This window comes from Ammospiza nelsoni, chromosome 22 (genome assembly GCF_027579445.1).
Source record: "Ammospiza nelsoni isolate bAmmNel1 chromosome 22, bAmmNel1.pri, whole genome shotgun sequence".
NCBI classification, from domain to species: domain Eukaryota; kingdom Metazoa; phylum Chordata; class Aves; order Passeriformes; family Passerellidae; genus Ammospiza; species Ammospiza nelsoni.
The window spans coordinates 5,979,793-6,007,738 of record NC_080654.1 but is presented as its reverse complement, the minus strand read 5'-3'; the positions used below and the strand labels follow the sequence as shown (position 1 = coordinate 6,007,738).

At 56.6% G+C, this 27,946-nt stretch overlaps 1 protein-coding gene across 1 annotated transcript; it reads left to right on the top strand.

Moving 5' to 3' along the window:
• The first annotated feature begins 127 nt into the window (after positions 1-127).
• Positions 128-26,415, top strand: ATP13A2 (ATPase cation transporting 13A2). The gene is made up of 29 exons (XM_059487262.1): positions 128-137; positions 1,815-1,888; positions 2,732-2,899; positions 4,451-4,509; positions 5,094-5,202; positions 5,288-5,364; positions 6,645-6,722; positions 7,581-7,650; positions 8,647-8,781; positions 8,906-8,972; positions 10,977-11,108; positions 12,685-12,840; positions 12,932-13,042; positions 13,158-13,204; positions 13,288-13,476; positions 14,955-15,161; positions 15,835-15,954; positions 16,075-16,231; positions 16,713-16,833; positions 17,026-17,150; positions 18,117-18,277; positions 19,387-19,497; positions 20,211-20,290; positions 21,056-21,208; positions 22,054-22,150; positions 22,870-23,093; positions 23,743-23,894; positions 24,559-24,731; positions 24,839-26,415. Exons 1-29 carry the CDS (start codon positions 128-130, stop codon positions 25,007-25,009), a joined length of 3,534 nt encoding a protein of 1,177 aa, XP_059343245.1. The 3' UTR covers positions 25,010-26,415.
• Positions 26,416-27,946: the final 1,531 nt, after the last annotated feature.

Here is a 27,946-nt window from a genome sequence, read left to right as displayed (position 1 = left end):
CCCGCCCGATCCCATCCTGACCGATCCCATCCCATCCGATCCCACCCTTCCCGACCCCATCCTGACCGATCCCATCCCGGCCGATCCCACCCCTGTCGGGAGTGGCTCCGCGGGCGCTCCCGGCAGGATGAGGCGGGGTGAGTCTGTGCCGGGGCTTTCCTCACCTGCCGAGCTTTGGGAACAACCAGGATAGGAGCAGGAGGGGAGGAATTCAGCGGGGACGGGGCTGGAAACCCCCGGAACGGGACGGGAATCTCACGGAACAGGGTTGGAATCCCACGGAACGGGGCTGTGCGGAGCCGCTTGGTTCCTGCCAATGATTTGTTGCTGCAGGATCAAAAAAAGCCGGGATAGTTTCATTCAGGCCGGGCGTCCCATTGCCCAGGGGCTCTGGGAAGGGAACCGGGCTGGTTTCAGGTTGTTTGGATGCTTTCCCCCACTCCTGCAGATTCTGGGAAAACCCTTGTGCATGGCCCTCCCCCAGCCCTGTCCTTTGTCCTGCCTTTGGGAAGGGCAGCACTCCCGGTATCCCTGCGGCTGGAATTCCTGCTTTTTGCAGAATTCCTGCTTTTTGCAGAATTTGAGGGTGGCACTGGGGACAGCTGACCCGTCCCTTCCTTTTCTTGGCTCCTTGTCCAGCTTTTGTTTTACTGAACCATCCCTCGGGCTCATCCCCCAATTACTCCCTCCAAATTTGTCCTGTGTGGCAACACCAGCTGTGGGAGCTGGAGATGGATCCCTCCCCCACCGGGATCGCCAAAACCAGGGAATGGTTTTAATGAATGGCTTCTCTCCCCTGCAGAGGAGCTTTGTGGTGGACAGGGAGCAGCAGGAATGCAGCTGGGGCGGTTTTTCCAGTGTAAATCCTTGAGCTGGTCTCTGTGCCCTCCTGGAAACCCAGCCCTGGCTCAGGCAGGAAATATCCACGTGTTCCAGGAGTGGGAACAGCTCCCAGCTCCGTGCTTGTGCCACGTGTTGCCTCCCCACTGCTGCTGTGAGATCCCAGCTTTGGGAATGCTGTGATCATAATCCGTCCTGGATTTGGGGAATGAGCAGGTCCAGTGACTTGTGATCCATCCTGGATTTAGGGAATGAGCAGGTCCAGTGACTTCTGATCCATCCTGGATTCAGGGAATGACCAGGTCCAGTGACTTCTGATCCATCCTGGATTTAGGGAATGAGCTGGCTCAGTGATTTCTGATCCATCCTGGATTTAGGGAATGAGCTGGCTCAGTGACTCATGATCCATCCTGGATTTAGGGAATGAGCAGGTCCAGTGACTTGTGATCCATCCTGGATTTAGGGAATGAGCAGGCTCAGTGATTTCTGATCCATCCTGAATTTAGAGAATGACCAGGTTCAGTTTCAGGTGTGGAGGATTCTGGTTGAGATCCCACCTGGGAGGATCTCAGGGATGATTCCTGATCCCAATTTACAAGGCTGGGTTTTGGGGTGCAGCCGAGCCCAACAGGAATTAGAGCATGGTTAAAACTGGGAAATGCCAATTTTTTGGCAGCCAGGAGCAAACCCAGGGAGCAAACAAGGAGCAAACGAGCTGGAAAAGTGGCAGGGAGAGCTGGCCTGGCTCTGGCCCAGCCCTGCTCCCTTCCCGTGCCCGCTGAGCTTCTGGGATAACGCCAGAAATCCCGGGGCTGCTCGGGCATCATCCCCGTGACCGTCACGTGCCCAGGAGGATGAGGGGGCAGCGATCCCGGCTGGATGGGCCAGGAGCCACCCCCTCGTCCTGGGGAGCACAGCCCCAGGGCTGAGCAGCCCCTCTGCTGACCCTGCTCCTGTTTCTGGTGGATTTGCAGACAGCAGCCGGCTGCTGGGGGCCCGGCGCCCGGGCTACGGGACGCTGCAGCCAGACTCCGACCCGGCCCACATGGTAGGTCTGGCCTGGGGGGTCTCCCACACCCATCCCGGGGCTCCCCACACCCCCAGGTGCTGCTTTCCCAGCCCCTTGGATTTCCCTGCCTGGGGCTCGGTCACGCTGGGATTTTGGGAGTTCAGGGTTTAGTGGTTGGTAATGGATTTTAGCTGATTTTATGTCTGAGCAGCCAGGTGTAGGTGATTGATTCCCAGTGACTGATTCCCAGTTATTCCCAGTGATTGATCCCCAGTGATTGATTCCTGGTGATTCCCAGTGATTCCCAGTGATTGATTCCCAGTGATTCCCAGTGGTTGATCCCCAGTCATTGATTCCCGGTGATCTCCAGTGATTGATCCTCATTGATCCCCAGTGATTGATCCCACTGATCCCCAGTGATCGATCCCCAGTGATCGATCCCCAGTGATCGATTCACAGTGATCGATTCGCAGTGATTGATCCCCAGTAATCGATTCCCAGTGATCGATTCGCAGGGATTCATTCCCAGGAATCCCCAGTGATCAATTCCCAGTGATTCCCAGTGACCAGTCCCCAGTGATTAATTCCCACTGATTCCCAGTGATTCATTCTCAGTGATTCCCAGTGATCGATGCCCAGTGATCGATTCCCAGTGATTAATCCCCAGTAATCGATTCCCAGTGATCGATTCGCAGGGATTCATTCCCAGTAATCCCCAGTGATCAATTCCCAGTGATTCCCAGTGACCAGTCCCCAGTGATCAATTCCCAGTGGTCCCCAGTGTTTCTCAGTGGTCACCAGTGATCCATCCCCAGTGATCCATCCCCAGTGATCCATCCCCAGTGATCCATCCCCAGTGATCCCTGTGTTCCCTGTCCCCAGGAGGTGACGGGTTACCAGCGCCGGCCGTGGCGGGTGCTGCTGTGCCACGCGGGCTCCGTGCTGAGCGCGGGGCTGCTCCTGCTGCTCTTCCACTGGAAGCCCAGCCTGGAGGTGCAGGCCAAGTGCCAGCCCTGCGCCCTGGGCCAGGCCGACTGGCTCATCATCAGGGTGAGTGCCACGGGATCCCGGACGAGGTTCCCAGCCTGGGAGTCTGGGCTGGGGTTCTGGGAGTCTGGATGGGGTTCTGTGGGTCTGGGATGGGGTTCTGTGGGTCTGGGGTGGGGTTCTGGGAGTCTGGATTGGGTTCTGTGGGTCTGGGATGGGGTTCTGTGGGTCTGGGGTGGGGTTCTGGGAGTCTGGATTGGGTTCTGTGGGTCTGGGGTTCTGTGGGTCTGGGGTGGGGTTCTGGGAGTCTGGATTGGGTTCTGTGGGTCTGGGGTTCTGTGGGTCTGGGGTGGGGTTCTGGGAGTCTGGATTGGATTCTGTGGGTCTGGGATGGGGTTCTGTGGACTGGGAATTGGATTCTGTAGATCTGGGGTTGGATACTGTGGATCTGAGGTTGGATTCTGTGGATCTGGCGTTGGGCTCTGTGGATCCAGGGCTGGATTCTGTAGATTGGGAGTTTGATTCTGTGCATCCAGGCTTGGGCTCTGTGGATACATGGTTTGGTTTTGTGGGTCTGGATTTGGGCTCTGTGGATCCAGGGTTGAATTCTTTGAGTCTGGGGTTGGATTCTGTGGGTCTGGGGTTGGATTCGGTGGGGCTGGGGCTGGATTCTGTGGATTGGGAATTGGATTCTGTGGGTCTGGGACTGGATTCTGCAGATCCCAGCTTGATTCTGTAGGTCCAGGGTTGGATTCTGTGGACTGGGAGTTGGATTCTGTGGGTTTGGATGCCGTGGGTCTGGGGTTAGATTCTGTGGATCTGAGGTTGAATTTTGTGGGTGTGGGGTTGGATTCTGTGGGTCTGGGGTTAAATTCCATGGGTCTGGGGTTGGATTCTGTATGTCCATGGTTGGATTCTGTGGACTGGGAGTTGGGCTCTGTGGATCCGGGGTTGTATTCTGTTGGTCTGGGGTTGGATTCTGTGGATTAGGAATTGGATTCTGTGAATCTGGGGTTGGATTCTCTTGGGTCTGGGGTTGGATTCTGTGGATCCAGGGTTGCACTCTGTGGATCCAGGATTGGGCTCTGTAGATTGAGAGTTGGATTCTGTTGATCTGGGGTTGGTCTCTGTGGGTCTGGGATTGGATTCTGTGGGCTTGGGGTTGGATTCTGTAGATCCAGGGTTGGATTCTGGGGTTGGATTCTGTGGATCAGGGGGTGGATTCTGTGAAATGGGAGTTGGGCTCTGTGGATCTGAGGTCGGATTTTGTGGATCCAGGGTTGGGCTCTGCCCCAGGTTCCCAACAGGACCCTGTGAATGTTCCCTCTCCTTGTCCTCCTGCCTGTGTCTGCCATCTCCTTTCCTCAAGCACCGGATTATTCCAGGAATTTATTATCATTATAATTCCTATAATTGTCCCATTCCAGGAATCATTATTATTCCCAAAATAACTCCATGTTTCCCCCTTCCACCCCAGCCTGCCCAGCTTGGAACTTCTCTTCCTTGTCCCCAAACCTCATTCCTCACCTGGGATGGATGTCCAGGGCCTTCCCAGGTTCTGGAAGGAGCTGGGAACACTCCAGGCATTCCCAGTCCCCCATCCCTGTGTTTCAGGACCGTTTTGGGCAGTGCTTCACCACCAAGGTGCTCACAGAGCCGCTGGGCGAGGCCAGGTGAGCCGGGGTCTGTCCCTGAGGGGTCCAGGGCCACTCCTGGCCATGGGGAGGTTGGCTGCGCCCCAGTGTCCCCAAGGGAGGGTGACTGCGCCCCAATGTCCTCAAGGGAGGGTGACTGAGCCTGGGTATCCCTGAGGGAGGGTGACTGAGCCCCAGTGTCCCTGAGGGAGGGTGACTGAGCCCAGGTGTCCCTGAGGGAGGGTGACAGGCCGGAGCTGACAGGCCAGGCTGAGCCTGGGTGTCCCCGAGGGAAGGTGGCTGAGCCCTGATGTCCCTGAGGGAGGGTTACAGGCTGGGCTGAGCCCGGGTATCCCTGATGGAGGATGGCAAGCCATGGCTGAGCCCAGGTGTCCCTGAGGGAGGGTGGCAGGCCAGGCTGAGCCCTAATGTCCCTGAGGGAGGGTGGCAGGCCAGGCTGAGCCCTAATGTCCCTGAGGGAAGGTGGGTGAGCCCCAGTATCCCCTGAGGGAGGGTGGCCGAGCCCGGATGTCCCTGATGGAGGATGGATGACAGGCCATGGCTGAGCCCTGATGTCCCTGATGGAGGATGACAGGCCATGGCTGAGCGCAGTTTCCCCCCAGCCTGGAGCAGCACCCCGGGGCCCAGCCGGAGCGCAGGAGCAGCGTGGCCGTGGTGGTGCCGGACGAGGACGAGAGCCGGGACACCGTGCGGCTGCACGACAAGGATGAGGTGGCACTGGCACCTTCCCCACCCCCAGGCCCTGTCCCTGCACACCCCACTCATGTGTTGTTTTCCTATCCCTTTCCAGCAGAAGAATCTCCTGAGGTATTACCTGTTCCAGGGAATGCGCTACGTGTGGCTGGAGCGGCGGCAGGCCTTCTGCAGGGTCAGGTACTGCCAGAGACCGGCGTTCCTGCTCCCTCAGGATCCTCCTGGATCCTCCTGGATCCCGGCATTCCTGACATTCCTGAACTCCCTCAGCTCCCTCAGGATCCCCCTGGATCCCGGCATTCCCAGCTCCCTCAGGATCCTCCTGGATCCTGGCATTCCCAGCTCCCTCAGGATCCTCCTGGATCCTCCTGGATCCTGGCATTCCCAGCTCCCTGAGCTCCCTCAGGACCCTCCTGGATCTCAGCATTCCTGCTCCCTCAGCTCCCTCAGAATCCTCCTGGATCTTGGCATTCACAGCTCCCTCAGGACCCTCCTGGGTCTCAGCATCCCTGGCCTTCTCAACTCCCTCAGGATCCTCCTGGATCCTGGCATTCCCAGATCCCTGAGCTCCCTCAGGACCCTCCTGGATCCCGGCATTCCCAGCTCCCTCAGGATCCTCCTGGATCCTGGCATTCCCAGCTCCCTCAGGATCCTCCTGCCCCCAGCATCCCCTGTATCTCCTGTATCTCCTGTCCCCTTGGTGCCCTTTTTGGGGCTACCTAAAAACAGAGGCCAGGCCAAATTAAGGGAATAAAATCACTTTTGTGTTTTTTGAGGGCCTTTTGTGTTTTTTGTCTGCCTGAGGTGCCCAGTCAAGGCACCTCAGGCAGACAAAGCCCCCCAGGAGCTACTCCCAAAAATGGACCATGGCTCACAGGTTTTCACACTTTTATAACTTTGGTCCATTTGCATATTGGGGGTTAACCTTCCAATTACAGCTTCAGCTAATGAAGTAATTTACCCCAAGTTTGCTCCCCCAGCTCTCTTTTGTTGAATCTCTGGGGGCCTGAGACAGTGAGGTGTCCTTGACTGCCAGGCCTGGAGAGGAATTGCTGTGTCTGCCCCAAACAGGAGAATAGCAGCTGGCACTGCATGTGGGGTTTGGAGTTACACACTAAAGAACTGCAGGGTCACAAATACATGGAAAATATAAAGGTTCAAACCCTGAAGCATCACCCTGAGCACTCCCAGGCCTCTGGAACAATCTCTGGTGCCCTCAGGGTGCTCCCGGGCACAGGGAACCGGCCGGGGCAGTTTGGCAGGGCCGGAGGCTCCCGGCTTGCTCTCGGACTGTGCCCCTTTTGTTGCCTTCCCTTGGCAGCCGTGGGCTGCAGAGAGGCCAAGGAACAGGGCACTCTCCCTTTCCAAAGGGGTGGGTTTGTCCCGAGCCTTTGGCCGTGCTGTTTGTTCTGCCCTCCCTGCTGGGTCTGACTCTCTCCCTGTTTTCCTTTGCTGCCCAGCGTCCTGGACGAGGGCTGGAGCTGCGCTGAGCTGCACCTGTGCCAGGCCGGGCTGGACCAGCAGGAGCACGGTGCCAGGTGGGGGCTGGCAGCTTCCTGGGGCTTTTCCAGGGAGCAGGGAATCCCAGAGCCTCAGACCCCAAAGTGCCAGGTGGGATGGAATTACTGGGATTGGCTTCTCCACATAACCCAGCTCCTCGTGGGGGTCTGGGCAGCACAAGGGGCCTTTGGGCTGGAAATGCAGCTTTTCCCAAGGGTGAAACTCCTTCCCTCTTTTCCCAAGGGTGAAATTCCTTCCCTCTTTTCCCAAGGATCAAACTCCTTCCCTCTCTTTTCCCAAGGGTAAAACTCCTTCCCTCTTTTCCCAAGGATCAAATTCCTTCCCTCTTTTCCCAGGGGAGAAATTCCTTCCCTTTCCTTTCCCAAGGATGAAATTCCTTCCATTTCTTTTCCCAAGGATAGAACTCCTTCCTTCTCTTTTCCCAAGGATCAAACTCCTTCCCTCTTTTCCCAAGGATAAAATACCTTCCCTTTCTTTTCCCAAGAGTGAAATTCCTTCCCTCTTTTCCCAAGGATGAAATTCCTTCCCTTTCTTTTCCCAAGGATAGAACTCCTTTCCTTTCCTTTCCTTTCCTTTCCTTTCCTTTCCTTTCCTTTCCTTTCCTTTCCTTTCCTTTCCTTTCCTTTTCCTTTCCTTTCCTTTCCTTTCCTTTCCTTTCCTTTCCTTTCCTTTCCTTTCCTTTCCTTTCTTTCCTTTCCTTTCCTTTCCTTTCCTTTCCTTTCCTTTCCTTTCCTTTCCTTTCCTTTCCTTTCCTTTCCTTTCCTTTCCTTTCCTTTCCTTTCCATCAAACTCCTTCCCTCTCTTTGCCCAAGGATAGAACTCCTTCCCTCTCTTTGCCAAGGATAACATTCCCTCTCTGTTCTTCCCCCCCTCAGGAGGAAGATCTACGGCCCCAACCTCATCGAGGTGCCCGTCAAGTCCTACGCCAGACTCTTGGTGGAGGAGGTGGGTTCTGGGCTGGGCTTCCCAAGTGGATTTCCCCAGGACAGATCCCTCCCCTGCTCCCTGTCCCTCTCTGGAAGCACTTCCTGGCCTTTGGGAAGGGAGGAGAGGATTTGGGGAGAAGGCAGAGCCATGAGGGGACCCTTCCTGACCCTCTGTATGCATTCAGGAGCAGCCCCCAGGGGTTGTGGAGGTGGCTGAGCATCCTTGGGAGCAGCATCCATAGGGAATTCCAGGGGGATGGAGGGTTTGGGGGCTGCCAGCCCCAGGGAAGGGCTGGGTTCTCCTCTGCATCCAGGAGCCTGGAAGGCTCACAGTGGGCTGGAGGAAGCTTTTCTTCCTCCAAGGAGCCTGGAGAAATTTCTCCCACCTGGAAATCCCATACTGGGCTGGGGGAAGTTTTTCCCACTTCCAGGAGCCTGGAAAATCTCATGATGGGATGGAGGAAGCTCTGCCTATTTGCCAGAGCCTGGAAATCCCATAAGGGGATGGAAGAAGCTCTGCCCATTTGCTGGAGCCTGGAAATCCATGATGGGATGGAGGAAGCTCTCCCCATTTCCAGGAGTCTGGAGATTCCATACTGGGCTGGGGGAAGCTCTCCCCCATTTCCAGGATCCTGGAAATCCCATGATGGGCTGGAGGAGGTTCTCCCACCCTGAGGAACCTAGAAATCCCATGATGGGCTGGGGGAGGTTGTCCCACCCTGAGGAACCTGAAAATCCTACGGTGGGCTAGGGGAAACTCTCCCCCATTTCCAGGATCATGGAAATCCTGTGATGGGCTGGGGGAGGTTGTCCCACCCCAAGGAGCCTGGAAATCCCATAATGGGCTGGGAGAGGTTCTCCTACCCTGAGGAACCTGGAAATCCCATGATGGGCTGGGGGAAGCTCTCCCCCATTTCCAGTATCCTGGAAATCCCATGATGGGCTGGAGGAGGTTCTCCCACCCCAAGGAGGTCTCCCAGTGAGCTCCCAGAGCTGTTTTTTCTCCTTGTTGCAGGTGCTCAACCCCTTCTACCTGTTCCAAGTGCTCAGCATGGTGCTGTGGGTGTGTGATGCCTATTACTACTACGCCGCCTGCATCTTCCTCATCTCCACCTTCTCGCTGGGGCTGTCCCTCTACGAGACGCGCAAGGTGGGTGGGGACAGCCCTCTCCCAGCTCTCCCTGCCCTCCCTCCCTGCTTCCGAGCCCCCCAGGCTGTTTTTAGGGATGTTTCCCTGTGTTTTGGGTGGATTCTGATCACTGCCTCCCTCCCAGCAAAGCACCACGCTGCGGAACATGGCCAGGATGTCCGTGGAGGTCCGGGTGCGGCGGCCTGGAGGAGGTGAGAGGGAGGATTTTTGGGATGGTGGTTGGGATGATGTGTCCTTTGGGATCCTGCTTCTGCACCAAAGTGGTGTTGGGATAGGTGGGAATGATGTTGGGATTCACCAGAATAACGTTATTGTACATGGGAATAATGTTATGACAGCAGAGTGATGTTGGGATGTGTGGGAATAGTGTTGGGATGCATGGGAATAATGTTCTGATATATGGGAATAATGTTATTATACATGGGAATAATGTTATGAAATACCAGAGTAATGTTGGGATGCATGGGAATAGTGTTGGGATATGTGGGAATAGTGTTGTGATATATGGGAATAATGTTGTGATATATGGGAATAATGTTATGATATATGGGAATAATGTTATTATACATAGGAATAATGTTATGAGACACCAGAGTAATGTTTGGATATGTGGGAATACGTTGGGATAGACAGGAACAATGTTATGATATATGGGAATAATGCTATTATACATGAGAATAATGTTGGGATACACAGGAATGATGTTGGGATACATGGGAATAACGTTGTGATATATGGGAATAACCTTATGATATATGGGATTAATATTATGATATAGGGGAATAATGTTGGGATACATGGGAATAATGATACAATATATGGGAATAGTGTTATAAGACAGGAGTGATGTTGGGATACATGGGAATTAACAATATGATAAATGGGAATAACGTTATTATACATGGGAATAATGCTGGGATACACAGGAATAATCTTATGAGACACTGGAATAGTTTTGGGGTCCATTTAGTAAAAGATGCCTCTGTCCAAGTGAAGGTGCAGACAAGACCATATTCCAAAGCCCATATGGATTTAATTTAACAGGGGATTTCAGGGAAAGGATAGTCCTCCCATGAATCGTTGCCCTGTCCCAGCAGCCCTTTTCCTCCTGCTCTTCCCAGTGCTGGGAATCCCTGGGGTTCCTCTGGTGGTTCCATTTGTCACACAGCCCAAACCCTGGCTGTGCACAGGTGTTTGTGCCATTCCCAGTGCTTGGGGTGGCTGGGAATTCTGGTCTGGATCAGCTCTCCCCAGGCCTGGATCTCAATTTCTCACCTCCAGGGAATTAACCCCTTCCTGTTTGCTGCCTTATCCTGTGGGGATTCCTTCCCTGGTGTCTGGAGATGAGTGCCCCATTCCCCAGGCCCTGAGTGGGTTCTCCAGATGCCTGGAGATGAATGCCCCGTTCCCCAGGCCCTGAGCAGGTTCTCCAGGTTTCTGGAGATGAGTGTCCCATTCCCCAATTCCTGAGGGTGGTCTCCAGGTGTCTGGAGATGAGTGCCCCATTCCTCACACCCTGAGCAGGTTCTCCAGATGCCTGGACATGAATGCCCTGTTCCCCAGTCCCTGAGTGGGTTCTCCAGATATCTGGAGATGAGTGACTCCATTCCCCAATCCCTGAGGAGGTTCTCCAGTTTTCTGGCGATGAGTGACTCCATTCCCCAGGCCCTGAGTGGGTTCTCCAGGTGCCTGGACATGAATGCCCTGTTCCCCAATCCCTGAGTGGGTTCTCCAGGTGTCTGGAGATGAGTTTCCCCATTCCCCAATCCCTGAGGGGATTCTCCAGGTTTCTGGAGATGAGTGCCCCTGTTCCCCATGCTGTAAGAAGCTTCTCCAAGTGCCTGGAGATGAATGCCCTGTTCCCCAATCCCTGAGGAGGTTCTCCAGTTTTCTGGCGATGAGTGACTCCATTCCCCAGGCCCTGAGTGGGTTCTCCAGGTGCCTGGACATGAATGCCCTGTTCCCCAATCCCTGAGTGGGTTCTCCAGGTGTCTGGAGATGAGTTTCCCCATTCCCCAATCCCTGAGGGGATTCTCCAGGTTTCTGGAGATGAGTGCCCCTGTTCCCCATGCTGTAAGAAGCTTCTCCAAGTGCCTGGAGATGAGTGCCCTGTTCCCCAATCCCTGAGTGGGTTCTCCAGGTGTCTGGAGATGAGTGACTCCATTCCCCACACCCTGATCAGCGTTGTTTCCCAGAGGAGCTGGTGGTCAGCTCAGCAGAGCTGGTGCCCGGGGACTGCATCCGGCTGCCGGCGGCCGGGGCGGTGCTGCCGTGCGACGCGGCGCTGCTGAGCGGGGAGTGCATGGTCAACGAGAGCCTGCTGACCGGTGAGAGCCCTCCCTGCACCCGGGGTGGCTGCCTGAGCAGGGGACACACAGGGTTAAAGTGGGGATTTATCGAAGGCCTTCCATGGATACACCTTGGGCAGTTCTCGGGTTGCTGTTGAGAATTGCTGCCCCGAGATGTGCAGGATGTCTCTGCTTCGGCCCATGCAACTGAAACGTGAGTCTGGACTCCTCACTTTTCAGTCTTGAGGTTGTTTATTAATTCTTATCTATAAAATTTTCTTTCTGCCCAGCAGAGATCTGCTCAGCCAGGCAGCCACAGGCACTCTGTGTTGTCCTTTTATACTACAAACTATGTATAACATATTTACACTGAATTCCCAATACCCATCACCTGTGTTAGACAGTGCACTTCTACTCTAAACCAATCCCAAAGTGCCAACATCACTGCAGAAAATGGAGAACAAGAAGAAGAAGGAGGAAGGCTAGACATGTCCAAGTTCCTCCATCTTGTCCCCATAACCCCCATACCAAAAATCCTAAAATCTACATTTTCACTCTGTGATCATTTTGTTATTACACTATTCAAACCTTTCATGTCCTCATACAAAGTTGGCAACTTGCTCCAAGGGTCACAATCAAATCCCCAGGTGTTCTGGGCAGCATGCCAGGGTCTCTGAGCCCCTCAACGGGGTCCTCAGCAGCTCTGGACACACAGAGGAATGCACTGCGTTCCGACAGGCAGTCAGAAACCTCTGAGGCTACACCCAAAATGGACAATGGTCATGAGTTTTTCAGACAATTTTAAATTTTTAACCCCATTTACATATCAGGGGTTAATGCTCCAATTACAGCATCAGGTGACGAAGTATTTACCCCAAGTTTGCTGCCCCCCAGCTCATTTTGTTTATACTTTTTGTGCACTAAAGCTGGAGGGTGTCCTGGAGTTTCAGGCCCAGAGGGATTGTTGTGTCTGACCAGAACGGGAGAGCAGCAGCTGGCATTGTGGAGTTTAGAGTTAGGCACTAATGCAGCACAGGATCTCAAAAATGCAGAGTGTAAAATCCTCAGGCATCAATGTCATCACCCTGGGTGGGTGTCACTGTGGGACTGGTGCCAGTAGGGTGTGTGTCCCCAGCAGTGTCCATATCCCCAGCAGTATCAGGGTCCCCAGCAGCGTGCATGTGAGTCCCCAGCAGTGTCCCCAGTGGTGTTTGTGTTGTCCCAGCAGTGTCCGTGTCCCAGCAGTGTCCCTGTCCCCAGCAATGTCCCCTGCAGTGTCCATGTCCCAGCAGTGTCCCTGTCTCAGCAATGTCCCCAGCAGTGTCCATATCCCCAGCAGTATCAGTGTCCCCAGCAGTGTGCGAGTCCCCAGCAGTGTCCCCAGTGGTGTTTGTGTTGTCCCAGCAGTGTCCCTGTCCCCTGCAGTGTCCGTGTCCCAGCAATGTCCCCTGCAGTGTCCATGTCCCAGCAGTGTCCCTGTCCCAGCAATGTCCCCAGCAGTGTCTCTGCCCCCAGCAGTGTCTCTGCCCCCAGCAGTGTCCCTGTCCCCAGCAGTGTCCCTGTCTGCCCCCTGACCCCCCTGGGGTGACAATCCCCCCTGGACTGTTCTGGGCAGGGGAGAGCGTGCCGGTGATGAAGACGCCGCTGCCGGCGGGCGGAGCCGCGTACTGCCCCGAGGAGCACCGGCGGCACACGCTGTTCTGCGGCACACAGATCATCCAGGCCAAGGCCTACGTGGGCAGGGAGGTGCTGGCCGTGGTCACCCGCACAGGTGAGTGCGTGGGGGATGACCCAGGATGAATCCCGGGTTAAATCCGTGCCCCTGGGAGCGGTGCTATGGTGACCTCCTGCCTGTCTCGCAGGGTTCTGCACGGCCAAGGGAGACCTCATCAGCTCCATCCTCTACCCCAAACCCGTGAGCTTCAAGTTCTACAAGGACGCTGTGAAGTTTGTGCTGTTCCTCGCCATCCTGGGTAGGTCTGGGTGTGGAGGCTCGTCCTGGAGCAGCCAGATTCCTTGGAATGGAATTCCATTCCAGCTCCCCGCTGTGCCCTGCTTTGTAACCGAGCCCCTTCTCCCTCTGCACAGCTCTCATCGGCACCTTGTACAGCATCCTCATCCTCGTTAGGAACAAGGTAGGGCTGGTGGAGCAAGCGGGAGAACCCACAGGGATCCATCAGGGGAGGGATGGATCCTGTTCCTCCTGCTCCCCTCCCAGGTCCCAGTGGGACAAATCATCATCCGCGCCCTGGACCTGGTCACCGTCATCGTGCCGCCAGCGCTGCCGGCCGCCATGACCGTGGGCACCATCTATGCCCAGAACCGGCTGAAAAAGCAGGGAATCTTCTGCATCAGCCCCCCCCGGATCAACCTGTGCGGGAAGATCCGCCTGGTGTGCTTCGACAAGGTGGGGTGTATAACAAGGCCTCCATCTTGGCCTGATTATCGAGCGGTGCAAGGATGGTCCGGGAGCCCAGTCCCTCTGGGAGACAGAGTGCCCGAATGCCCAGGTAGCTCGTGGCTGTCACCACAGGCTACCCTTTAGCAAGCTTGGTGATTATCAGCTCTATAGTGATTATCAGCTCTCTTAGGATCTCAGCTCTTCACTTGCTCGCTAGGGTGCTGCTGGGCTGAGGTGCCCCCGGGCTGAGGCTGCAGCAGACACGAGAGAGGAGAAGGAGAAGTCCTGGTGTTCCACAGCGATGGTTTATTGGGGAGACTGAAGGGTTCCAGTGACAGCTCTTCTTCTGTCAAATGGGCTAAAACAGCTCCTTTTTATAGAGTGTAGGGGGATCCAAACTTGTCCAGTAGTAAAGGTTAGGTACAGTGGCCTATGAGGTTACAAAGATAAGGCTAAGGGGCGGGGGGTCAGAGACAGGAGCTTATTTTGCTGTCTCATAATAAAGCCTCTATTCTGGTCGTATTATCAAGCAATGCAAGATCCCCCAGGAGCCCAGTCCCCAGGGGGACAGGGTGCCCAAAGCTAGGCTAGCTCCAGGTCGATCCTGCGGGGCCACCCTCTAGCAAGCTTGGTGATTATCAGCTCTATAGTGATTGCAAGCTCTCTTAGGATCTCAGCTCTTGCTTGCTAGGTAGGGGGCCCCTGGCTGAGACTCCAGCAGATGTGAGAGAGGAGAAATCCTGGTGTTCCACAGCGATGGTTTATTGGGGAGACTGTGAAGGGTCCAGCAACAGCTCTTCTTATGTTGAATGGGCTAAAACAGCCCCTTTTTATAGGGTGTAGGGGAATCCAAACTTGTCCAACAGCAAGGGTTAGGTACAGTGGCCTATGAGGTTACAAAGATAAGGCTAAGGGGCGGGGGGGGTCAGAGACAGGAGCTTATTTTGCTGTCCATATGACTCAGCAGTTCCTGCTTGTGACAGTGGTCACAGGGGTCTTCAGGTGAGGGAAGAGACGAGAATGTTGACTCCACGTTCAGAAGGCTTGATTTATTATTTTATGATCTATATATTACATTATAACTAACTCAAAAGAAATAGAAGGAAAAGTTTCCTCTCAGAAGGCTAGCTAAGAATAGAATAGAAAGGAATGATAACAAAAGGCAGCTCTCTCGGACTCTATCCAAGATAGCTCGGCCTTGATTGGCCATTAATTATAAACATCCAAGATGGGCCAATCAAAAATCCACCTGATGCATTCCACAGCAGCAGATAACCACTGTTTACATTTTGTTCTTGAGGCCTCACCTTCTCAGAAGGCAAAAAACCGCAAGAAAGGACTTTTAGTGAAAAGATGTCTGTGACACCTACTGTTGAGTCTCAATCCTCCATGGAGCTTTCCCAAGCTCTGTGGGGTCTGCCACAGGGGTGGGGCGGGCAGGGTGGGCACCGGGGCTGCCCAGACCCACCATGCTGTGCCCACAGACGGGGACGCTGACCCAGGAGGGGCTGGACGTGTGGGGCGTGGTGCCCCTGGAGCAGCAGCGCTTCCTGCCCATCGTGCACGAGCCCCGCTGCCTGCCCGCCGGCGCCCTGCTCTACGCCCTGGCCACCTGCCACGCCGTGTCACCGCTGCGGGGACAGCTCGTCGGGGACCCCGTGGACATCAAAATGCTGGAATCCACCGGCTGGGTGAGGCGGGTGTGGCTGTGTACAAATCACCAACGGGACGGGGCTGCTGTGGAACGTGCCTTGAGCTGTTTTATTTTCCAGCATCAGTCTCATTACATGCTTATGACAATGGGAAGATGCCAGCAGCTCACATCCCAAGCAGCAGACACAGAACTTAATGTTACACCTTATTTTATAAGTTTTTTGACCAATCACACAAAGCAAAAGCACATTGACAGTAGTTCTATCCAATCACTATAAGCACATGTACCTTTGGTTAAAACCATGCTTGCTTATTTCGAATACAAAACCTGCTTGTAAGCCTTAAAACACAATGCACAGAGCTCCATTATTAAGCTTCAACCTTCCTAATATCTTGCTAGATAAACTTTCTGTAGCTTAGAGAGTTATTCTAGACAAGCGTTAATCCACAGATCACTGTTCTATTTGCCCTTGCTTTTCTACAGTTTAAATTTAATTTTTATGCTGACCTATCTCATGGCTACTGCTTAGCTCTAATCATAGTTCTACTGCCTCTAAAGCCTGCCTTTTGCAGCTTTCCCAAAACCCTCTGGTTTTGTAGATTTCCACAATGGGGGCTGCAGGGCTGGAGAGGGAGGCGTTGGGAATCTCGGCGGTTCTGGACCCTCTGTGGGTGGGTAAGCTCATCAGGGTTTTGCCCTCTCGATTTCAGCGCCTGGAGATGATGGAGGAGGAGGAAGAGGAAGGCGAGCTCCCGGCGTTGCAGCAGTTTGAGATGAAGGTCTTGGCTGTGGTGAAACCTCCACCAGAGGAGGAGCAACCTCGGGACAGGGTAACCCATGGAACAGCTCCTCACCCTCCTGCCTCCTTGGAGGAGTTCCTGCCTCCTTGGAGGAGTTCCTGCCTCCTGGAGGAGTTCCTGCCGGGCCCTGATCCCACCCACTCTCCACAGAGGCACCAGGCCCCGCTGGGGATCCTGCGGCGTTTCCCGTTCTCCTCCTCTCTCCAGAGGATGAGCGTCCTGGTCAAGCTGCCCGGGGAGGCCTCGGCCCACGCCTACGTCAAGGGCGCCCCTGAGATGGTGGCCAGTCTGTGCAGGAAGGAAACTGGTTGGTACTGGGAGGTCGGCTCACCCCCCGTCCCGCTGGCTGCATCCCTGAGGCTCATCTCCCCCCAGGGAATTATCCTCAGGAACTCTGTGGGGCAGCTCCCAAAGGCTTTGGGGTGGCCCCAGCCACAGGAGGGAAAGGAAACAGGAGCCAGAAGATGGGGAATGGGATTGGGGGCTTCCTCCATCCCATGCTGGGATCTCCAGGCTCCTTGGGGTGGGGAGAGCTTCCCCCAGCCCAGTATGGCATCTCCAGGCTCCATGGGGTTGGGGGCTTCCCTCAGTCCAGTATGGCATCTCCAGGCTCCATGGGGTTGGGGGCTTCCCTCAGTCCAGTATGGCATCTCCAGGCTCCATGGGGTTGGGGGCTTCCCTCAGTCCAGTATGGCATCTCCAGGCTCCATGGGCTGGGGAGAACTTCCCCCAGCCCAGGACGGGATCTCCAGGCTCCCTCAGGAGCTGTTCTGGCCTCGCTTTTCCAGTGCCCCCGGATTTCTCCCAGATGCTCCGGCACTACACCACCGACGGGTTCCGGGTCCTGGCTCTGGCCTGCAAAGCCCTGGGCACGGTGGCCACCTTTGAGGAGGCCCTGCAGCTGCCCAGGTCGGTGCCAGCACTCCCTCTCTCCATCTCCTCACTCTCTCCCGGCATTTCCTGGGATGCCCTGCAGGGAATTCATCCCTAATCCATATGGAGGGAATCCCTGGCTGGCTCCCAGATGGATTTTAGCTGCTCACACCCCTTGATCCTCTGTGCTGGTTTGGAGGTGATGAAAGGCTCCTTGTCTCCCACCAGGGACTCCGTGGAGAGCGGCCTGAACTTCCTGGGGTTCCTGGTCATGAAGAACGTTCTGAAGCCGGAGTCTGCGCCGGTGATCCAGCTGCTGAGGAGCGCCAACATCCGTCCCGTCATGGTGACAGGTGACCCTGGAGGCACCAGCACATGGGGCTCGGGGAGGGACGGCACACAGACAGTCCTGGGCAGTGTGCAGGGGGAAAGGGCTTTCCCACCGGGAACCCCACTGGGAACTCCACTCCAGGAACGCCACCCCAGGAACCCCACCAGGTATCCACCCTAGGAACGCACCAGGAATCCCAACAGGAATCCCAACAGGGGTCCCAACAGGAGCCCTACCCCAGGGATCCCACCAGGAATCCCAACAGGGGTCCCAACAGGAGCCCTACCCCAGGGATCCCACCAGGAACCCCACCAGGAATTCCACCCCAGGAATCCCACCAGGAACCCTACCCCAGGAATTCCACCCCAGGAACCCCAACATGGATCCCAACAGGAATCCCACCCCAGAAATCCCACCCCAGGAACTCCACCAGGAATCCCACCAGGGATGCCAGTAGGAATCCCACCTCTGGAACCCCACCAGGAACCCCAGCAGGAACCCCACCTCAGGAACCCTACCAAGAATCCCACCAGGAATCTCACCAGGAACCCCATTATGACCCCCAGCAGGAATCTGTGCCTGGAGCAGCTGTGGGGGCACCAGGAGCACTCCTGGTCCTGGCTCTGTGCGTCCCTGCCCTCAGGATCCACGATCCACTGTGGGGCTCAGGGCATGGATGTATTTTGGGTGGAAGAACTCATTGTTCTGCTGTCCATCCCCTAAATATTGCTGTGTTTGAAATCCCAAATTCCCTGCCTTATGCAGGGAGTGTAGGGTCACCTCTGGGTGTTTTCCAGGCAGGAGAACAGGGCTTGAACCTACATTTCTCTGGGGCAGGGCAGGCAGGAGGTTTTGGAGGAAAGAAGAGGGAAGCGAAGCCACCACATGGCTGCGGTGGCCGGGAGAGGGGACACAGCAGCTTGGAGCTGCTCCTCTTGGCCTGGGCATCCCAAAACCTCCTTGCTGATGGCCCACGTGTCCCTGGCAGGGGACAACATGCTGACAGCCATGAACGTGGCACGGGGGTGCCGCATGGTGGAGCCCAGGGAGGGCGTGATCTTCGTCACGGCCTCGCCGCCCGGCCACGACAAACCCGCCGCCCTCAAGTTCGTTCTGGCCGAGCATTCCCAAGGAGAGGAGCAGCCCGAGGTGAGAGCCCAGGACACCTTTTGGGAGCCCAAACTGCCCAGGCACCCTGCAGGGCTTGGTTTTTTGTGGAATCACAGAATTTCAGCGTGATTTGGGTTGGAGGGACTTTAGAGCTCATCCTATCCCATGGGCAGGGACAATTTCCACCATGCCAAGGTGCTCCAACCTGGCCTTGGACACCTCCAGGGATGCAGGGGCAGCCACAGCTGCTCTGGGCACCCTGTGCCAGGGCCTGCCCACCCTCACAGGGAGGAATTTCTTCCCAAGATCTAAGAAATGGAGTCCCTCAAATCCGGCTGTCTCCGCAGTCCTGGGAATCCCAAAATCCCAGAACGGGTTGGGTTGGGTTGGATTGGGTTGGAAGGGACATCAAAGCTTGTCCCGTTCCATGATCAGGGACACCTTCACTCCCCCAGGGTGCTCCAGCCTGGCCCTGAGCCCTCCCAGGGGTGGGAAGGGGTTTTCCATCATCATCCTTGGAGGCAATTAAGGCTGTGATCCTGCTTCTCATAAACCCATCCTTCAGGAGAGGTTCAGCTGCTCCTGCCTTTCCCTGGAGCACATCAGGGATCCAGGCTTGAATGGCAGCTACAAACACCTCCCCATGGATGCTGCCAGATCCTGCTCCCAGCTGGGCGTGGAGGGCTGGGCTGCACCCCAAACAGCCCCTTTGGTGTGCCTGGAATTGGGGTTTTGGGGAGCCTTTGCCACTGCTCTGGGTCTGGCATGGAGACCCCAAACAGCCCCACTGGGAATTAGGATTCTGGGGAGCCATTCCTGCTGCTCCAGGCTGGGCTTGGATGGCTGGGTCAGCCCAGCCTTGTACCCCAAACAGCCCCACTGGGAATTGGGATTTTGGGGAGCCATTCCCACTGCTCCAAGCTGCATCAGCCCAGCCTTGTACCTCAAAGAGCCCCACTGGGAATTGGGATTTTGGGGAGCCATTCCTGCTGCTCCAGGCTGGGTCAGCCCAGCCCTGCACCCCAAACAGCCCCACTGGGAATTGGGATTTGGGGAGCCATTCCTGCTGCTCCAGGCGGGTTCTGGCTTGGCCTTGGGGCCCTGCAGGGGTTGGGCTTGGGGCTGGAGCTGGAGCTGTTTCCTGGCAGGGCCTGCAGCAGCGGGACGGCTCCTCCCTCCCACCCCGGCACTGCCACTTCGCCCTCAACGGGAAATCCTTCCAGGTGGTCTGCGAGCACTTCTCCGAGCTGCTGCCCAGGGTGAGTGGGCAGGGAGCCCCCAGGGGCCTTGGGGAACCTTCCAGTGCCACTAGGAACCTTCCAGTGCCTTGGGGAACTCTCCAGTGCCACTGGGAACCTTCCAGTGCTGCTGGGAGCCCTCCAGTGCCACTGGGAATCTTGTTCCCTGCTGGACATTCCCAGTTCCCTGCCCAGCTGCACATCCCCAGTTCCCTACTGGACATTCCCAGTGTCCAGTTGGACATTCCCAGTTTCCTACTGGACAATCCCAGTTCCCTGCTGGACATTCCCAGTTCCCTGCTGGACAATCCCAGTTCTCTGCCAGACATTCCCAGTGCCCAGCTGGACATTCCCAGTTCCTAACTGGACATTCCCAGTGCCTTACTGGACATTCCCATGCCCTACTGGACAATCCCAGTTTCCTACTGGACATTCCCATGCCCTGCTGGACATTCCCAATTCCTTACTGGACAATCCCAGTTCCCTACTGGACATTCCCAATTCCTTACTGGACATTCCCAGTTCCCTGCTGGACAATTCCAATGCCCTACTGGACATTCCCAGTGCCCAGCTGGACATTCCCAGTTCCTTACTGGACAATCCCAGTTCCCAGCTGCACATTCCCAGTTCCCTGCTGGACATTCCCAGTTCCTTACTGGACAATCCCAGTGCCCAGCTGGACAATCCCAGTTCCCTGTCCCCTGGGAATGCTGACAGATCCTCCCCGTTGGCAGATCCTGCTCCGGGCCACCGTGTTTGCCCGCATGCTGCCCGAGCAGAAGACGCAGCTGGTGTGCAGCCTGCAGGAGCTCAAGTAAGGCCCAGGGGCTGGATCCCAGGGGCTGGATCCCAGGGAATGGATCCTGGAATTACAGGGTGGGTGGTGTTGGGTGATGCCTCAAACATCAGCTGGTGGCATCCATGCTGTGGGCAGGGACACTGCACCAGATCCAACCTGAAATGGAGCATCCACATCTCTGAGCTGAGCCAGGGATTTTCGCCATTCCCTGAGGAATGTGGGATCCCTTTCTCATACCCTGAGGAATGTGGGGTTCCTTTCCTGTGTTCCTTGAGGAATTGGGGCTCCCTTTCCCATTCCCTGAGGAATATGGGGTCCCTTTCCCATTCCCTGAAGAACGTGGGGTCCCTTTCCTGCATTCCCTGAGGAATGTGGGCTTCCTTTCCTGTATTCCCTAAGGAACGTGGGCTCCCTTTCCCATTCCCTGAAGGAATTTGGGGTCCCTTTCCCATTCCCTGAAGAATGAGGGCTCCCTTTCCCATTCCCTGAGGGAATGTGGGGTTCCTTTCCTGCATTCCCTGTGGAATGTAGGATCCCTTTCCCATTCCCTGAGAAACGAGGGCTCCCTTCTCCTTTCCTGAGGAATTTGGGGTCCCTTTCCCTGAGGAATTTGGGCTCCTTTCCCCATTCCCTGAGGAACGTGGGCTCCCTTTCCCATTCCCTGAGGAGTTTGGGCTCCCTGCCCCATTCCCTGAGGAACGTGGGCTCCCTTTCCCATTCCCTGAGGATTTCGGGCTCCCTTCCCCACTCCCTGAGGATTTCGGGCTCCCTTTCCCGCAGTTACTGCGTGGGGATGTGCGGGGACGGTGCCAACGACTGCGGGGCGCTGCGGGCGGCCGACGTGGGCATCTCCCTGTCCGAGGCCGAGGCGTCCGTGGCCTCGCCCTTCACCTCCCGCGTGGCCACCATCGAGTGCGTGCCCAGGGTCATCCGGTGAGCGGGGGAATCCCGGGAATGCTGCGGGGAAATCCCGGGAGTGCTGCGGGGGGAATCCCGGGAGTGCCGCCGATCCCTACTGGGAGGAACTGGGATGGACTGGGACTCAGAGGGGAGTGGGAGGGACTGGGAGGGACCGGGATAAACTGGGAGGGACTGGGATAGACTGGGAGGGATCTGGAAGGGACCTGGGAGGAGACTGGAAGGGACTGGGATAAACTGGGAGGGACTGGGACTCAGAGAGGACTTGGAGGGACTGGAAGGGACCTGGGAGAGACTGGGATAAACTGGGAGGGACCTGGGAGGGACAGGGATAGACTGGGAGGGACTGGGATGGACTGGGAGGGACCTGGGAGGCAACTGGGATAGAGTGGAAGGGACGTGGGAGGGACTGGGAGGGGACTGGGATAAACTGGGAGGGGACTGGGATAAACTGGGAGGGACTGGGATAGACTGGGATGGACTGGGAGGGAACTGGGAGGGGACTGGGATGGACTGGGATAAACTGGGAGAGGACTGGGATAAACTGGGAGGCGACTGGGAGGGACTGGGATGGACTGGGAGGGACTGGGACTCAGAGGGGATTGGGAGTGACCTGGGAGGGACTGGGAGGGGACTGGGATAAACTGGGAGGGACCTGGGAGGGACTGGGAGGGGACTGGGACAAAATGGGCGGGATTGGGGGGACTGGGAGGGACTTGGGGGGGCTGGGAGGGGATTTGGGGTTACTGGTTTATACTGGTTCGGGGCTTTTCATTACTGGTTTAGGGTGCCCATTGCTGACTATTGGGTGCCCATTTGGTGATGCCGTTTTTGGTGACGCCATTCCCCCCCCCCCCCAGGGAGGGCCGGTGCTCCTTGGTCACCTCCTTTGGGGTCTTCAAGTACATGGCCTTGTACAGCCTGGTGCAGTTTGTGTCCGTGCTCCTGCTCTACACTGTGAGTGCCACCCTAATCCCCGCTTTTCTCAGAATTCCTGGGGCACCGATGCCTTTTGGGGCTGCCTAAAAACAGAGCCAGACAAAATTAATGGATTAAAAAGCAGGTGTATTTATTGAAGGGCCCTCAGGTACATCTTGGGCAGACAGAACCTCCCCAGGGCTGCACCCAAAAATGGACCATGGGTTGGAGATTTTCACACTTTTATAACTTTGGTCCATTTGCATATTGGGGGTTAATCCTCCAATTACATCTTCAGCTGATTAAGTCATTCACCCCAAGTTTGCTCCCCTCAGCTCCCTTTTGTTGAATCTCTGGGGGCCTGAGGCAGTGAGGTGTCCTTGAGTGCCATGCCTGGAGAGGAATTGCTGTGTCTGCCCCAAACGGGAGAACAGCAGCTGGCACTGCGTGTGGGGTTTGGAGTCACACACTAAAGAACTGTAGGGTTATAGTACAAATTACAAACTGAAAATATTACAAATAATAAAAAATATATTAAATGAATATATGAAATCCTGAGGCAGTGAGGTGTCCTTGAGGAAATGGAGAGGAATTGCTGTGTGTGCCCCAACCGGGAGAACAGCAGCTGGCACTGCGTGTGGGGTTTGGAGTCACACACTAAAGAACTGCAGGGTCACAAATACATGAAAAATATAAAAACTAAAACTGTGAGGCATCATCCCCAGTGGTTCTGAGCCTGTCCCTTCCCTCCTGCCCAGATCAACACCAACCTGAGTGATTTCCAGTTCCTGTTCTTCGACCTGGTGATCACCACCACGGTGGCGGTGCTGATGGGGCGCACGGGGCCGGCGCCGGCGCTGGGCGTGCGGCGGCCGCAGGGAGCCCTGATCAGCGCGCTGGTGCTGGGCAGCCTCCTGCTGCAGACAGCCCTGCTCATCACCGTGCAGGTCCTCAGCTACTTCATCACCATCTCACAGAGCTGGTGAGGGCCCCACATCCGGGAATCGTGGGATTCAGGGTTGGAAAAGGGCATTGAGTTCAACTGCCAGGCCCTGTTTGCCACTAAGCCCCAAGTGCCAGGTCCACGGGGATTTTGGACACTTCCAGGGTGGTGATTCCATCCTCCCCTGGACACGCTGTTCCAGTGCATGCATCCCTTGCCATGAGGAAGTCTTTCCCAATATCCCACCTGAACCTGCCCTGGTCCTGAGGGTTTGGTGATGGGGATGGCACTGAGGTTGTGGCAGAGCCCAGGGTGTGTCCTGGGATTTGGGATTTGGCAGCAGACAGGGAAGCATGGAATGTCTTTAGTTGGAAGGGATCATCCAGTCCAACCCCTGGCCCTGCACAGACATCTCAACAATTCCAGCCTGTCCTGGAGCTCTGGCAGGGCTGGGACCATTCCCTGGGGAGCCTGGGCAGTGCCAGCACCCTCTGGGGAAGAGCCTTTGCTGATCTCCAACTCAAACCCCTCTGGGCCAGCTCCCATTCCCAAGGGATCCATCCCTGGTCCCAGAGCAGAGGTTGGAGCTGCCCCTGCTCTTCCCAAAGCTGTAACTGATGGAGAACGAGAGGTGGTGCCCAGCCCCCCTTGGCCTCTCTGCTGACCCTGTCCCCTGTCCCTGTGCCAGGTACATCCCCCTGAACAGCACGGTGACAGCGCCCCAGAACCTGCCCAACTACGAGAACACCGTCCTGTTCTGTGTCACCGGCTTCCAGTACCTCATCCTGGCCGTGGCCATGTCCAAGGGCTACCCCTTCCGGGAGCCACTCTACACCAACGGTGAGGACACGGGGACACCATGGGGACACCAATGGGACACCCAGGAGGGCACTCACAGCACACCAATGGGAACACACAGGGACACCCACAGGGCACCGAGGGGGACACCCATGGGCACCCACAGGGGACACCCAGGGGGACACACAGGGACACCCATGGGGACACCCAGGGGGACACCATGGGGATGCCCGGGGGGCACCCACAAGGACACCCATGGGACATCCATGGGGACACCCAAGGGGCACTCATGGGGTCACCCAGGGGGACCCAAGGGGACACCCATGGGGACACCCACAAGGCATCCAGGGGGACACCCAGGGGTACCCACAGGGACACCTAAGGGGCACCCACAGGGACACCCACAGGGATATCCATGGGACACCCACAGGGCACCCATGGGGACAGGAATGAGGTTTCGGAGTCTCAGTCAGGGGGACACACAGAGACACCCACGGGGACACCCATGGGGACACTCAGGGCACCCATGGAGACATCCACAGGACACCCACGGGGCACCCACAGGGATACCCATGGGGACAGGAATGAGATTTTGGAGTCTCAGCCAGGGGGACACACAGAGACACCCACGGGGACACCCATGGGGACACCAAGAGCCACCAGCCCTCTCTCCCCTACCCCTCACCCTGCCCCCTCTCTCGCCCAGTGCTCTTCCTCCTTGTCCTCATCCTGCTCTTCGGCCTGATGATCTGGCTGACCCTGTACCCGCTGGGCTTCCCCAAATCCCTGCTGAAGCTCCAGCCCATCGAGGATTTCAATTTCAAGCTGCTCCTCTTGGGCATTGCTGCCCTCAACTTCTTCGCTGCCTTCGTGCTGGAGGTGGGTCAGGGGGGCTTTGGGAGAGGGCATCCCCCTGGAGCTTCCCCAGGTGGGCATGGGGCTCTCCTGTCCCCCCCAACCCCATTTCCCTCCTGCTCTGGCCCCAGACCGCCCTGGATCACGGCTTGCTCGGCTGCTTCCGAAGGCTGCGCCGGAAAAAAGCCTCCAAGAAGCTTTTCAAGAGGCTGGAGAAGGAGCTGAGCCAGCAGCAGCCGGCCTGGCCACCCCTGGACCAGCCCCTGTTTGCCACACCCAGGATGTCCCTGGCCGTGAGATAGCAGTGCCAGCTGTGCCTCTGCCCCAGCCCTCGGACGCTTCCTTAATTTATTGATCCTGGAAAAAGCAGGGATGCGGCAGGCGGGATCCCTCAGCACCGCGGATGGGAATCCCATGGGCACAGTGATCCCATGGGCACGGTGATCCCATGGCCACTCTGAGCCCACAGCCACACCTGAGCCCACAGCCACTCTAATGCCATGGTTATGCTGATCCCATGACCACACTGATCCCACAGCCATGCTGATCCTGTGGCCACACTGAATCCCTGGCCACCTTGATCCCGTGGCCACACTGATCCTGTGGCCATGCTGATCCCATGGCCACCCTGATCCCATTATGGTCACATGGCCACACTGATCCTGTGGCCACACTGAATCCCTGGCCACCTTGATCCTGTGGCCACACTGATCCCGTGGCCATGCTGATCCCATTATGGTCACATGGCCATGCTGATCCTGTGGCCACACTGAATCCCTGGCCACCTTGATCCCATGGCCACCCTGATCCCATTATGGTCACATGGCCACACTGATCCCATGGCCACGCTGATCCTGTGGCCACGCTGATCCCATGGCCACCCTTATCCCACAGCCCCCCTGATCCCGTGGCCACCCTTATCCCATGGCCACCCTTATCCTGTGGCCACACTGATCTCTGATCCCTCAGCCCCATTGATCCCATGGCCACACTGATCCCGTGGCCACACTGATCCCACAGCCACTCTAATGCCATGGCCACACTGATCCTGTGCCCACACTGATCCCATGGCCACACTGAATCCCTGGCTACGCTGATCCCATGGCCACAGCCCAGAGGAGGAGGAGGTGGAGGAGGATCCAGCGTGGCTCTTCCTGCAGGACTGCCCCCACTCCCACGCTGGCCACCGGGGACACTTGGACCTCTCGTGGCCTGCCCAGGCTGCCAGGAAGGGGGTCCCTGATGTCCCCAGGCTGCCAGGAAAGGTGTCCCTGATGTCCCCAGGCCGCCAGGAAAGGTGTCCCTGATGTCCCTAGGCCGCCAGGAAAGGAGTCCCTGATGTCCCCAGGCCACCAGGAAGGGTGTCCCTGATGTCCCCAGGCCGCCAGGAAAGGGGTCCCTGATGTCCCCAGGCTGCCAGGAAAGGGGTCCCTGATGTCCCCAGCCAGGAAGGGGGTCCTTGATGTCCCCAGCACTCCCAGCTGTGTCACTGTGAAGCCCCAGTCCCCTCTAGATGTGTAGGGAGTTTACAGTCCCCGTTCCCAGCTTGCCGAGGCTGCTGCTCCATCCCCAGCGCCTGGGCCCCTTCTCCGCTCGGGGTGCTCGGGCAGAGCCCCTCTGCTTGGGGATGGGACCTCTGTAGCATTACAGACCCCACAAATTCTCTATTTTTTAACTCCTTCCCCTCCGGGAAGGCGACGGCGCCGCTCGCGGGTTCCGGACGGGGCTGTCACGGGTCTTGTCCAATAAATTAACACTTATTTTCATGGCTGCTCGTCCGTGCTGCCCACTGGGGATGGGTTTGGGGTGGCATGGGTGAGTATCCCTTGGATGGATACTCAGAGGAGCTGGAGGAGGTTTCGGGGTCACCTCATTCCCAGGCAGGCTGGGAAACACTCGGCTCGATGCTCGAAAGCAGGGCCTGGAGCCAGGGGATGACACCACTGGGATTCCTGCAGCCCAAACTGGCCTGGACAACCTCTCTCCAGCTGGAATTTCCTAGAAAATAACAATAACCGCTGGAAAAGCCCAGGTGTCCTGGCTGAGACTCCAAAACCTCTCTCCTTCCACCGAGGAAAAGCCGAGGGAGGCAGAAACGCCGCATCCCACAGGGATGGAGCAGCTCCCCGAGGGTTTGTGCTGCTCCAGCCCCTCCTGGGCTTTTCCAGGGCTGCTTCCTGCAGGAATTCTCTTCCATGGAAAATCTGAACCCCCTCCGAGCTCCGGCGGCGCCTCCCTGCCCTGGGGAGCTGGGATTAGGTCAGGAAATGAGGCACAAGCAGAGGTAAGAGGTTTCCTGATTTCCTGAGGGCCCAGCCAAGGCTGCGGTTGTTAACACCGCTTTCCCGAGCCTGGAAAAACCTTCCCAGCTCCGAGCCCTCGGGAGTTCTGCCCTTTCCTGGCAGCAGCCAAGGCAGAGGCACCCGGAGCCGCTTCCCGTTGGAATTTCCGAGCGCTCCGGGGTGTTTGGCTTGGATGGAATGGGAGGGTGTTCCCGGCCTGGGGGTGGGAAAGTTCATTTAATTATGGACAGGCGGCTCCTGCCCCCCCGATGGAGCTGGGATGGGGATAGGGCTGCACTTGGGAGCTGGCAGAAGCTCGGTGGGAGCAGCTGAGGTGGTTTTGGGGTCCTTTGGGTGGTTTTAGGGATCCTTTGTGTGGTCTTATCCATCCTTTAGCCTGGAAACTGAGGTGTTTTGGGGTCCTGAGGGTGGTTTTACTCATCCTTCATCTAAGTGTTTTGGGGTCCTTTGGGTACCCATCCTTCACTTTGTAGGATGAGGTGGTTTTGGGGTCCTGAGGGTGGTTTTACCCATCCTTCATCCTGGAAACTGAGGTGGTTTTGGGAATCCTTTGTGTGGTTTTAGGGATCCATTGTGTGGTTTTACCATTTCCTCAGCCTGGCAGCTGGAGTGATTTTGGGATCCTTTGTGTGGTTTTACCCATCCCTCAGCCTGGAAATTGAGGTGTTTTGTGGTCCTTTGGGTGGTTTTACCTGTCCTTTAGCCTGGAAATTGTGGTGGTTTTGGGCTCCTTTGGGTGGTTTTAGGGATCCTTTGTGTGGTTTTGGGGTCCTTTGGGTGATTTTACCCATTCCTCAGCCTGGCAACTGGGGTGTTTTGGGGATCCTTTGAGTAGTTTTATCCATCATTCAGCCTGGAAATTGAGGCGTTTTGGGGTCCTTTGGGTGGTTTGGGGGATCCTTTGGGTGGTTTTGGGGTCCTTTGGGTGGTTTTACC